At 42.3% G+C, this 13,550-nt stretch overlaps 1 protein-coding gene across 1 annotated transcript in view; it reads left to right on the top strand.

The window, feature by feature from the left end:
• Window positions 1–13,550, top strand: part of FLT1 (fms related receptor tyrosine kinase 1) — a 105,802-nt gene that overhangs the window by 40,100 nt on the left and 52,152 nt on the right. Inside the window, exon 11 of the mRNA XM_056487924.1 lies at window positions 10,108–10,222. Coding sequence (XP_056343899.1) covers window positions 10,108–10,222 — 115 coding nt within the window. The remainder of the gene's footprint in view (window positions 1–10,107; window positions 10,223–13,550) is intronic.

Raw genomic sequence — 13,550 nt, 5'->3', positions numbered from 1 at the left:
TTTTTGGCTTTGGTTTTTTTTTTTCTCTGCTTGTGTTTGGTTGAGGGAGAGAGAGAATGGAACTCTACTTGGTGGTGAAACCAGCTAAGGGTGGGATTGGAGATGGAGGGCTGAATACATGAGTTATCTGGAAGGAAAAAAACTAGAGGAGTTCCTTGAAACTTCTGCAGAGATACAGAAAGACTGAAACTATCATAATGACAGTGCATGGCCAGACTCCCAGCAGCTTCACTGAAAAGGAGGCAGGCCATGTGCACATAGCAGTTTAATTGCATTTCTGCATTGTTTATGTCAGGGTATTAATAAGGGATTGAAAGGCAGAATCATTAGGATGTGCTTGGGTAGACGATCAGGGGAAACCAGATTTGGAACTTCAGCAAGGTATGTAAAACAAACAAGAAAAGAACAAATGTTAATTGTACTTACTTAGGAATGTACTAAACCACCCAAATTTAACTGTTGGATGTCTGCAAACATTGATGCCCATTAGCTTGTCCACAGTGACTGGTTTTGTTCCCCCTGCCACCTTGTATTTTCAGGAAGGGAAGGTCTGAGTCTTTGGAGCTGGTATAAGTAGGTCAGATGCCATTAACAAACAGGTAGTTCTGAAATGCCTTTGTTTAATTTGATGTGTGCCTGGATCCTCAGCTCTACATCCACACTGGCTGAGGATCTGGCTGGTGGCCTTTGTGCCTTTCACCCTGCACTAAAAGAAAATAATCTTACAGAAATCTAATAATGTAAAGATACTTACAGGTACACAAAAAGTTGTACTAGCTATTCCCTTATTGTGGTTGGGCAAGTAGATTAGTGCAAATGAAGTCAAACCCTGTGGTTTTTCACATAAACTTTTAGAGGAGCTGTCATGAGGGTACATTGCAGCAGCATGGACTTCCAGGGAACTTGAAGCCAAAGGAAAGAGAGGAGTGAAACAGCATCTGATCTGCTTCAGCCTGAATAAGCAATAGGCTCAAGTATCTCATTCTGCACTTTCACTGGGAGCCAAAAGCCAGTGAACATATTCTTTCCCCTGGGTAGAGCTATATCCTTGTTTTCAGTCACTATTATGAAATTTTAAATTTGTTTTTAATTTTTTGTTTGCACAATGCCATTTGAATCAGATCTGGCACATCCATATGGTTACATAAGCTTGACAAATTCAGGCTTTATACCAGTTTGCCCCAGTCTGCCCAAAGGGTTACACATAGATGAATTTATTCTGTGAGTAGAAATTACTTAATTATGGGTCTTAGTTGAATCAGAACCTTAAGCTTTCAAGTTTCAATATTGCTAGTTTCCAAGTAAGTTTAAACTAAATTTTAAAGAAATTAAAGCAAGAAGCATTGTATTATTTATTTTTTTCACTGGTCAATCTTCAAACATAAGAAGTACAGCAAGATCCAGGGGGTCAGGGATACTCTGCTTAGCACCACGCTTTTATTCTCATGGTTTTTTTTCACTTGCTCCTCCCTTTATTTTTTCCCAGTTTCTTTTTTTTCCTCTTGTTGCCTTCACAGGGTGGTCTCTTGGCTTTACTATGTGCAGTCTGACACCCAGCCTTAAGGGAAAACACTGCAGGGTCACGTAGGTGGTGGGATGTTTCTGCTTGATGTTTGGCTCGGCGTGGTCCAGCCCAGGAAACCGAGTGTGTGACAGGCTGGACGTGAGCGCGGCCCCGCACGCTGGCAGGTCTGAGCCAGTGGGGAGTCCCAGCCCGTGGCCACAGCCTGCTCCTGCACTAGCAGGGGCTCCAGGCCAAAGGAAGGCACCAGGTCAAGCCCTGTGTGTGCTCAGGAGCGATTATGAATGGAGTGCTATTGCTGGATCGAGTACACCTTTTACAAAAATATACAAACTTGGGTTAGCATCCTCTTTGCTTTTGTGTGCATGCCTTTCAAAAAGCCTTTGCAGAAGGCTTTGAACAGGCATGTGAGGTGGGATCGTGCTCAGAAAAAAAATATTCAGTTAAAAAATAGAAAACAGAGGTTAAGAGGGAACAACCAGTCCTTGCAGCATAGGGAGGTGATTAGTGAAGATTTTCAGGAGCTGGTGCTGGGGTCTGTACTTGTCAACATGCTCAGAAATAACTTGCAAAAGGTGGTAAGGAGGTGACAGTGTTTCCTGATGATGACAAGTTATTCAGATTTGTAAGGATCAGGGGCTGATTGCAATGAAATGCAGAACTCTGTGAATCTGGGTATCTGAGTGAAAAAGGGGTAGGTGAAATCTACCAAAGATAAATGCGCATGATATACACAGAAAAAAAAATCTTGCTTTCATATGTAAAATACATGTTAAAAAGCTGTTGGCTGATCATTACTACTACAAAGAGGGGTCTGAGTGCTGTGATAGATGGGTTTGTGAGAGTGAACACCACCATGAGCAGCTCAAAAAGAAAATCAAGTGTTAGGAAATATTAGGAAATAAATAAAGACCACAGTACAGAATACCATAACTCAACAAATCCATAAATTTTACATGTCTTTTATGCTATGAGCATTTCTGACCCTTTCGTTTCAAAGGATGCAGCCAAACTGGGAGGTACACCAGGAAGAGCATCAAAAAGGATCAAAGGGATTTCAGAGAATGAGAGGAATGTGTCAGGGACGAGGGAGGAGGGAGATCAAGACGCTTGCAGACTGAAAAAGATGTGACTTGGGAGCTACAGGATAGAGACTTGCAGACTTGTGAAGGACACATGTCTGAGGATCAGTTGTGTATATCTTCTCCAATTCAAAAGAAAGTGGCCATTAGATGAAGACAGGAGGAGCAGAATTTGAAACTGAAAAAGGATATAACTCCTCATGCAGTGGATAGCATATCTGTGAATCTCCTTGCCAAAAGATTTTGTGGGTTTGAAAACTTTCTACAGTGGTGGAAGAGAAGTGTAAAAACAGTCTATCTTGTGGGAAGTTCCTGATAATAATTGGTGACTGGAGGAGTATGAGAAGGAAATATCTGAAGTTAGTCCCACTCTTACTCATCCCCAACCATCTGCATATGGTCATTGTTGGGACAGGATATGGGGTAGATGGATCCTTGGTCTTACATCCATGCCTGTCAGTATTTTCTCTTCCTGTTTTCTCTCTAATCAACTCCCCCCTCTCCTTGAAAATGTTTCCCTCCATTCTTTCTCATCCCTTCTTTGTTTTCTGCCTGCACTTCAGTCCCTCACTCAAGTCAGCCCAGAGTTGCTCCCAGACCCCTACTTGAAGAGAAGTTGAAAACAGATTGTCTTGAAGAACACAACTTCAATGGATCAATAGCTCCTCTGTCTCCTTTGCTAATCACTGGAAAATGGAAAGGGTGAGAGTTGTATTCCAGCTTGTCAGCACGACAGGCAGTATGAAGGACTGTGCAAATAGGCTATTAAAGGGTTACTCCTTTCTAGAACCAACAGGATCCAGTTAGGACAGCAAAGGAAAGAAGGGGAATTTTGGCATTCTGAGAAGGAAGGAGTTGTGGATGCATGGATCTTGAAATATTAGAGATGTAAGGTTATGTCTAGAAGTTAAATGAGATATTAGAAGCGAGTTGTGAGAGGAAAATTACTTACACTATGAGAGTTTGACCAATATCTTGGTCTTTATTTATAGTGAACATAAATTGGAAATATAAAGGAAAAACAACTGAATGCAAGAGTAGATATTGTATGTAGAGGTTTTGTGGACTTTCTCTTTAGGATCCTGACTGCTCAACCAAATTGCAAGACCCTCTTCCTTGCAGTACTACAGACTCTCAAAATCAAACACTTCTTTCCCCTAAAAGTAATTATAGGTGCTTGTGGAAGTCTCATGTGATAATTCTACAGCTACAGCCAACATCCTGCTTCTCTGTGCAGGACATGATTTTTGCTTTTAGCACAGAGAAAGTGGAGACTGAATCATAGTGGCTTCATGGGAGATGAGAGTGAACACAGTTTAGTAAAGGAAGGAAAAGAGTTGTATAGCAAGGAAGGAAGATAAGTTTGGCTGAAATATGATGGTATTCTGTGTCCATGAAGAATGCTAAGCAATGTGAAGCAGAATATTGAGGATCAAGATGCAAAATACAATTTTCTGATAAGACAAGGTGAGAAAATCTCAAATAACCCCAGTATGCACAGACATCTGAAAAATGACTTTCAAATGCTGTTTGTTCACTAGCAGCCAGATGTTTCAGGTAATGGCAAAGAAGCTGGAAGCAAAATGGATTTTTTTTGCTACCTCCAGCCTCAGTTATCTGCATTTTTTGTTGCAAGTAACTGTTGTTGCAGGGTTCTCAGGTGTGCAGTTACAGAAGTGATTTTTTTTTTTCCTGTGGAAATCTGAGTGTGGGCTGATGAAATACTGAAAGTTGGGGTAGGTAACATTACTGTTGATCTTGCTGCTTCTTTTGAGATAGCTCAGATCAATCAGCTTTCCAGGCAGCAAACTGGAGTAGCTAAGGGTAAGTCATAATGTTTGGAAAGGATGAGTCTGAAAAGGAAACACAATTCATTTATCTGGCTGCGTATCAGTAACAACAAAAAAGGCAATGTGCAAATTCAAAGGTAATACCAAATGCTTCCTTTTTCAATAAAGCCATGGAAGTACACAACAAAGCTGTAAATGCCATCTACCCTACACTTTTCAAAGAATACCCCCCAGGAGAATGAGGCTTTTGGGACATCAGATACCCAATCCTAAATAAATAAATATATATAAATAAATATACCATAAACAATGTAAGATACATCCAGTTCCTACCACCTGTGGTTTTCCTCCCTGCTCCACCAATGTGCATATTCGGGAAGGTGTTTGGGATGAGCTCCCAGCTGCACTTTTGCCAGTATTTCAACCTCTAGCCAATTGGTTTTGACCTAGAGCAGGAAGACCTGCACCCATAGCATCTTAGAATGATAGAATCACAAGCATAGACAAAGCTGGCAGGGGGCCAGCACATGTTCTCCATCCCTCACCCCCATAAAGCACGTTTTACAAACCGTACATGCTCCCTGCTACTATTTTTCCTCTCTGTTTCCTGCTTCAAATTGACTCAATATTCCCAAGGACACGTGGCTGCACCAGCCCTGTGCTATCAATCTCATGCCATCCAGATTCTTTTGGTAACTTGCAAATGAAAAACAGTTCCTATGTATTCTTTACAATTCCAGGAATTTCTAGAGTTCCTGCCTTAACCTTAGTGTCATCACCATTGCCTCTCAAAAGATGTGAGTCAGCCCAACTTGAATTTGTAGTAACATTGCCCTGACGCTGCTAGGAATTGCTGCCCTAAAAAAAATGATAGCTGCTGAGAAAAGTGTGGTGACTGCCAATAATCACTCTAAAAAATGGGCACTGTTGGTGACAGGATGGTTTCCTCTCCCTCCCAACAAATACTACCCCAGTGAATGAGAGTCTGAGTGAGGCTGCCAGGGGCTCTGCCAAGAGGAATGCTTAGAGAGTTGAATGAGATGTTACGTGAGGTAATGATTGCAATGGCCTCTGGAATCACACAGGAGGACTTGGGAGGGAGAAGCTGTGAAGACAAGCAGACAGAAGAGTGTTTTTCCAACTGATCTGTGGATTGAGGCTGTTTCACTTGTATTTGTTGAACTGAAAACTGCAGTACTATCTTTGAGATGGGGAAGATGTGTCTGGATGGGCTAGATCTGGGGCTTTCAGTCAGAACTGACTGTCATACTTAGGTCAATCCATCCTATGAATAACTGGACAAATTGCTTACCTCAGCTCCCATTCTCTGCTATAAATCACTGAGCAGCTTTTCTTCTGAGAGCAGTAGCTTCATCGGCAGGACTTCAGCTTGGAGCTAGTTTGCAGTGTGATTTCAGAGAAATACATCAAGATGACATGAAGTACACTCTTACCCTGGAAATTTTCCCTGTTGCTAGTTATAAATACACCATGCTATTGTGCTTGGCATGCTGCATGCTAATAGAAGTGAGGGCTCTGAAACTCATTAGGAAAGGGAGCGGGCTGCGGAGCGGAGCGAGGACAGTGCGAAGCGAAGGTTGATGGCCACAGCCTGGTCCAGAATAGGCCATGGGAGTTTTCTTATCTCGCTTTGGCAGGAGGTGCTGCTAGCTTCCTGTGCGAAATCACGAGCATATGCTGCTTTCCTCTTGTTGTTTGGCTTCCTCCGCTACACAAGACGGTTCCCAGCACTGTGATTATCTTTGCATCTTCAAACATGGCACACTCTGCTTCCTCAAGGGCTTGATGTATTCTTGAGTAGCAGGCTGGCTCCCCTCCCCCTGGCCATTTCTCCAGGGTCCCTGCGGGTGCCAACTCGGCACATCACAGACCTTTTGTAAAGCTGGGCTTGCTTCTGGTTGCATAAACCACCCCCAGCCTTTCCAAATTTGTGTAAATTCCCGAAACTCTGGGCGATGAGCAGGTCTGACTGCAGAACTCACCCTGCTACAAGCAGACCCACTCTCACCCTTCTTTCCCCCTGTGCTGGGCTTCTCTGAAAACCTTACAGAGAATTCGTGGCTCCTGCTTTTACAAAAGAATAGGCATTTTCTCAGCTCTTAACACAAAGGCTGATGTGTGCCTGTGCTGATACACACCTGCAAATGTGCATGCCAGCACGCATGCAGGCACATGGGAAAAACTACTTAGGGCGTGATTAACCTGAGTGCTCTGCTCCTACCAGAGCTCCACTGAGGCAGCAGAGTCTGATTGCCTCACTCTGAGGCTGTGCAACTTGTATGAACTGAGGTTTGTACACACCCCCGTTAGCATTTGTTATGTGGGATCTCTACACACACAGAGTTGCACCCACAAAGTGGAAACATGGAAGGGTCTGCAGGGACACAGGCAAAAGAAATGTGTAGAAATGTGCTTTTTTTTTCAATCCCTGTGCACAGTGTGCTTGTTCATTAACCCGGCAGTAACCCTGCTGTAAGATTTCCTGAAGATGCAAAGTGCCGAGGCTCATCCTGCAACAAAACATTTCAGGAATTCATGTAGTCTGGAGATATCTGGAGTAGGATTCAAATATCTAAAATGCAGTGGGATTTCCCTGCAAATGCAGACAGTTCTTGCTAAAAATGCAATGCCCTTGTTGTTTCACTGAGTGGGGTGTTTGAAGAAATTCGTAATTTCCTTGAAATCAGAAAAATATGTAGCTGATGTTATGTGAGGACATGCTATGAAACATCAGTTGAGTTAACAGGAAGATGATTGCCTGTTTTGGTTCCAGCCAGCATAGATTTTTGTGTTTTCATTTTTCCCTCTTTCTCTCCAAGCATCTGTGCTTAGCACAAACATTTAGTTTGATGATTGCATCTAAGTTCAGCAGAACCTTTTCTCTTTCTGTTACAAAATACCCATTGTTAGAAGCTGAGGTCAGGTTAAGAGGCATGACTTTTGACTAATTTTTCCCTTCCCCATTTCTCTCTGATGCTGTTGGCTTAGGCAGCATCTTTCACATGGCAGCCGTGGCAGCAGTAAGAGGTGGGATGACTTGGAGCATTAACCTGAGCAGCCAGCTCAGGATAGTGAACACAGCTCGTGTGTTGTCCCCGAGCTATTTTAGTGTATTTGAGGTTAAAATGAAGGGATTTGGCAGCTGATGAGAGGAAGCATCTGGTTCTGCATCCAAAGGGACGAGTGTGAGTCTTGTCCTAGACTCTGCCTGGCAGCCGTGCTGCAACTGATCCGTAAATGTTTGCTGGTCCAGCAGCCAGTGGAGATGATGTGTGTACAGCAGTACTCACAGCTCCAGCTGCATGCTGTTGGATGTAGTATTCTCAGCTTGATTGAGATTCTTTTTTTATTAAAACCATGGACAACAGCTATGAAGCATACTCGATTTTCTACTCTTAATTGCATTAATGTTGTAATCGCCAGTTTGGATATAGAATGGAATGTGACATCAGTAGAGTTCACATATGTGCCTCCAAGGCTAATCTAGCACTTTACATGTGTTTTTCTTCTTATTGTGATGTTATTGTAGTTATGGTGGTGGTTTGCATTCTGGTACTAATGAGTAATCAGCACCTCATTGTGCTAAGCATCAACAAGGATATAACGCTGTCCTCATCCCTAAGACATGGCAAACTAAATATATACAGTCTTTTTAAGGAATTGTGAGGAAGAGTATAATAATAGCAACTGAGTCTGGAGACTCCAGAGCTGTAAGAAAGGAAACTGGAGATGCATTTCAGAGATGCACAAGCAGCTTCTGAATATGCATTATGCCTTCTTTCTCTCCTTTACCAAAATACATGTAAGGACTTCTAAGGTAAAGAGTACAAAATTTCAGCACCACAGCAAAGAAACATTAGTGCATTCTGTGGGGACAGGAAAAAAAGTAAATTGGAGGCGCCTTTTAATACACATGAAGTGGGATTTTGACATCTCTGTTTTCCTGTACAGATTGCATCCAGTCAAAAACGTGCTTTTGATACTGCCTCTTTGTGTGCCTGGCATCACAAATTGAGTTTTGGTATCTTTTATGGCATGCAAATGTTACCAGCTTAGCCAAATTATCATGCCTTCTGTGTTTGATTCTTGCTACAGGACCAGACTTCTTAAAGCTTTAATTGTGCAAAGGAAATGGCATCTGCCTTTCTGAATAATAATTTTAACCATTTTTCCCCATCTGACTGTAAGAGATGCCCTTATTAATGCACCTGTCTTTCACTCACCCTGGCCTCAAAAGTAGTGTATTAGAAGTTGGCTTTTAAACCAGTCTGAAAGAAGTGGTTTTGCAGATAGGGCTTTCCTGCCATGCTCTTGCTCCCTATCCCCTCTCCTTGCATGAATCTCCATTGCCTTCTCCTGGCTTTTTTTGGTCTTTTTGATGCACTGACCTTTTCAGTGCACATTGTGATATTTGGGCAGCCCAAGTTAGTTTCCATGTCATCATTTCTTTAAGCTGTAATATCTCTGAAGTCGTTGGCCAGTTTGACGCAAAGCTGCACAATTAAAAACAAGCATGTAAAGTTGGTGTACCAGTGGTATTCTAAACAACTCAAAGTTTACTGTGCAAAGCAAACTGCAAAGTTGGCTGAAGGGAAATGAACCTCATTCTTTGGTCAGGATTGCTTCATATTCTGTTTTTCAGTCACTAGGCTTTTAAGTTAATCTCTCCAAACCACTGTTATACAAGTCAGAACTATTTGATTACAGATACTACAGCCATTATCTTATAAATCCAAGGAACATAGTGTATTTGAAAGAACTTCATCAAGCTGAAGGGTTAATCTCTGCCAATGACACTGGAATTGAGCAAGCAACAGCTAAATTCTGGATGAAAAACTGACCTAGATATTCTCAAAGAAGAGCGGGGTCAGGCAGCTCTTGAGAGGCATTCCAATGTGTTTATTTCCATGTGTACCAAACCAGACATTAAGAAACAAATTAGCTCTACCATGACCACACCTGAATGTTCTGATTACAAGCCAATTTGTTGCATAAGGCGAAAATATTTTTCCTCTGGAACTTCCATTCATTAAGATGTATTTGATTTTCTTCCAGTTAAATTATCGTTTAAATCCCTTTGTCATTTGGGTATAATTTTGTTCAACTTCAACTTCAATTTTCAGGATTATGCCTATTTTTCTTGTGTGTCTTGTAATCTTTGAACCTCAGTATAAATATCTTGCTGTTTAGCAAGCTGAACTAAATAAATACTCAGAAATGAAAACTGACATAATCTTTTGTTAAAACAAAAAGAACCTGCACAGAGTAAAAGAGCATCCAATGCATTATGGGCTGCATCTTGAAACAAATATAATTTGTCTTGAGTGAAAGACTAAAAACATCATGAACTCATGTTTTGGCAATGTCTGAAAACAGAAGCATTGGAAATGGGATGTTGGCCTTGTACAGCCTTATATTTAGGCTCTGACTGTAAATTTTTGTCTTTGCAGTTTGCAGTGGGTTAAACGTGATCACTAACTCCAGGGAGCTAATATTTAAGGAGTGGCTGTGGAAAAGAATCCAATTATCAGGCTCCAAACCTCAAGAGTTAATGAAAAGCAATTATACTTTCCTGGTCATCACAGCACCTGCAGTTTTCCTCACTGATCACTGTTTCCAAAACAATTGTTTTGTTTTATGTGTCGAATCTCTATCACCAAATCAGTAACATTTCAATTTTTGTTGTCCTTAGGCACGGATTTTGCTTTTATACTGAAGGATCTTACATCCTGAAAGCTGGCAGCAACGTAGGAAACAGGATCCAAAGCATCACTGAGAGAACAGCTGTAATAGAGGGCAAAAATAAGGTATGATTCCTAGGAGCAGATAACCTTTCTGTGTGACAGCAGGTGTTGAAAAGGCACTGTGAGATGCTATCAAAGGTAACAGACAAGAAGCCAGCGTTTTTGTATTATTTAGATTTGATGACCTGCATACCTACAGATAAGTTTCATACTTTGTATTTATCTGCTGAGAGTATTTTTTTTCTGGAGGCAGTCATATTAAGGTAAGTGACATGCCAAGAGAGTGTATCAGTGGGATTCACTGTATCTGCTCTCTTATTCATGGTCTGAAGTATCTTGGAGTACCTCAGGAGCACAGGGCAGGGTTCCAGGCCATCTTTGCCTCATTTTGTGCAATTGCACAATTTTTCCTATGAGAATTAGACTATTTACTCTCATTAGTCAGTTTATTCACAGATGTGGTCCTAGATGATTAGATGGCCAAGTCTTTTTTGGAAAAAATTCTAAAGAGCCAAAAGAATCCAGATTATGGAAGCAAAGTTTAAGAGAGACAGCAATATGAGATTTATCCCAAGAGTGTTAACCATCTAAATTTAGGTGTTAGTCCAAGTCAAGCATCCCTTTATGGGTCATGGGGAGATGCAGATAATTCTGAAGGATGTGTGGGCCTGTAGTCTATTGGTCTCTAAAGTGGAAGAGAAAGCCAACAAGATTGACTTGCCAAGGGCTATGGAGGTTTGTCCATGATCAAAACCTCAAATCAAGGATACCCTGCATTTTCTTGGGATAGACATGAAACTGATCTGGTGTGGCTTGTGCTACAGAGCAGCTCAGGTGCCATGACACTGTCTCAGAGTCTGTTTTCACAGCCTAGCTTGGTTTGTGGCAGAAATAGCTGAAGAGACTACAAATTTTAAAGCCTATCTTACTCTAGGCCTTTAATTTTTAATGACACCAAAACACTTTTTGTAATTCTAAGGGCACTGGGGTTATAGGTGTCTTTTCCTTGATGGCTGCCTTCAGTTTCCTGCATATGAAAATGGGTATAAACTGTACTTACTCTCATGTCAAGGCCCTTTCACACACCGCAGAATAAACAGAGTTTTACGTGCAGCCAAGAATCAGATCTGGGACTGCATTTCTCCGGCTGTTATATTATTTAGAAAGTATCACAGGTGTTCATGGCACCATTCCAGTGCATGGGAACAGGCTGGATCCCAGGGAGGCATTTGCTCTATTTAGCTGTCCAGCTCTACGTGCCTAAAGATCAAGGCAAAGATGGGAGCAAATTGTTTCCTAGGGTACACTATCATAGGAAAGCACTTGAAAAACGAAACATGAGGAGGGATTTGAAGGAGGAAAGGGAAATCTTTTCAGGCACAGGAAGACACAGTCTATTCCACTGGGGGAGTGATGAACAAGATGATAAGAATCAATACGTTTCCATCAGTCATATAGCCACATGCTATGGGTGCAGTCCTACCTGTTCACAGGGTGCAGAAGGAGCTGTCTAATGGCCAGGTCTCATTCTCCTTGTGCACCATGCATTTTGGAGACAGTGGAAAAGGAGTGGCTAAAACGTCAGAGCAACTTCCAGTCAACAGCAAATAAATTCCTCCCTGGAGGAAGATGCTAATAATGGGTCCTTGCAGCAGAACTTCAAGTCTTTGGCAAGCAGCCCTTTTTAAAAATGTGCCCAGAAGTGAACCAAGGAATGGCTTTTGCACGGAAGGATTTGCAGTGAAACTTACTGGTCCTCCCTGGTATTCCTTGTCTTTTTGCTGTTTAGTTCAACTAAGAAAGGTCCACCTTGCTTTGCTTTATTCCTCCTGGTCCCTGTGGGGAGGGGGAGGTTAGTGAAACAATCTCTGTACTCAGATTTTTCTAAAGTTTCTCTCTTTCTGCTGCTCTTCCATAGCTTTTCAAGCACAGCTGGACTGCTATTGTAAGTGAAAAAATGCTCTCTAAACCCGGTTGCATGACTAGTGCACACACAGCTGCTCTAGAGCATCCAGGATTGTTCTTTTTAAATCCATGGGAGTCTATGGCTTTTCACTCTTCACAGCCCAAGACTCTCCCTCAGTCTCCCTGACCAAGCTCAAAGAGGCAGCTCAGACAGAACCCTTGCCCATCTGCAGTGATATTGTCGGAGTGCTAATAGCACTGAGCTCACTGAATGCAGCAGTCATCACAAGTGTCTGTCCCTGATGGACTGCTACTGTGAGCAGTTCTATTCCTGCAAGCAGCTGTGAACAGCTCTCTGAGGCACTTCCACATCGGTGGTGCCCTGCTAAATAAACAGTGTGTCTACCCCACTTCCACATACCAACACAGCAAGCGTGGTAAAAACCATCTCAGAGCTCAATGGAGACAACAAAGATGTAGGAGACAAAGGGGTAGGAAATGAATGAGGAAACTCAGAAAGTTTCACATTTGGGTTAGCATGAAAGGAGAAATGAGTGTGGTCACAGGATGAGATTATTGTAAGAAAGGGAAGAGATGAACAAGGAATGTTTAACAGGTTTCTTTAGCTGTTTTCACCTTCCTAAAGACATTGTGCCAGTTCCACATGTTTCCTGTATGTGCAACATCTAAGTGCCTCCAGTTTGGCTCTTTGCTGCGGTAGGTTGTTTGTTTGTCTGTGATCATCAAGGTAGCCACAAGAATATTTTAAAATTAGAAAAGCCTCAAGCCCTGTGCCTGTGCAGCTAAAGCAGTGCAGGAAGCCCGCACTACATTTTTCTTTGGTGGCAGAGAAGCCATGACAACAGTGTTTTAGTAACATTTCCTCTAAAGCCTCTCTGAGCGGACATTGGGAGTCTCGAGTGGTACAATGGAAGAACTCGGTAACATGAGCCATGATACTTAATCATAAGACAACCCTTGAAGTGATTTGGTTCCCCCACCCAGTGTTTTCATTCTCGTTTTGTTGGACATCCCAGCCACTTCCTACAAAGCTGGGCTATTCTTAGGCCTGTAGTGTAAACAGGTCACAGACACCCTCCTGTCATTCAGCTAACAACACCCATCACTTGTCAGTGCTCCCAGCTAAAGCTGATGCTGAGACTAACTGAGGGCTGACACTGATTATTATTCTTTGCATGGTCAGTGTTCATGAGAATGTCAGTCAGTGAATGACCCTAGCAATAATAAGGTACAGAGAGCTGGTGTGTTCATTGTGCCCGTGCATACAATTGGCAGCAGTGTGTTCTGTCCTGGCTGTGCAGGCACACACTGGCTTATCAACAGCTTTGGAAGCTCTTGGTACTCCTTGTACAGGGCTTCAAGGGACAGGGTGCTGTTGGAGGAGTCAACAAGGATCTGGGGCATGCAGCATGTGCAGAAGATCACTAAGAAGGCAAGTTCAGATGAGGGAAAGCAAAAAGTGTGG

The sequence above is a fragment of the Oenanthe melanoleuca genome, chromosome 1, assembly GCF_029582105.1.
Source record: "Oenanthe melanoleuca isolate GR-GAL-2019-014 chromosome 1, OMel1.0, whole genome shotgun sequence".
Lineage (NCBI taxonomy): Eukaryota > Metazoa > Chordata > Aves > Passeriformes > Muscicapidae > Oenanthe > Oenanthe melanoleuca.
Note: the sequence above shows the minus strand (reverse complement) of the source record. Positions and strands in the feature narration are given on the sequence as shown.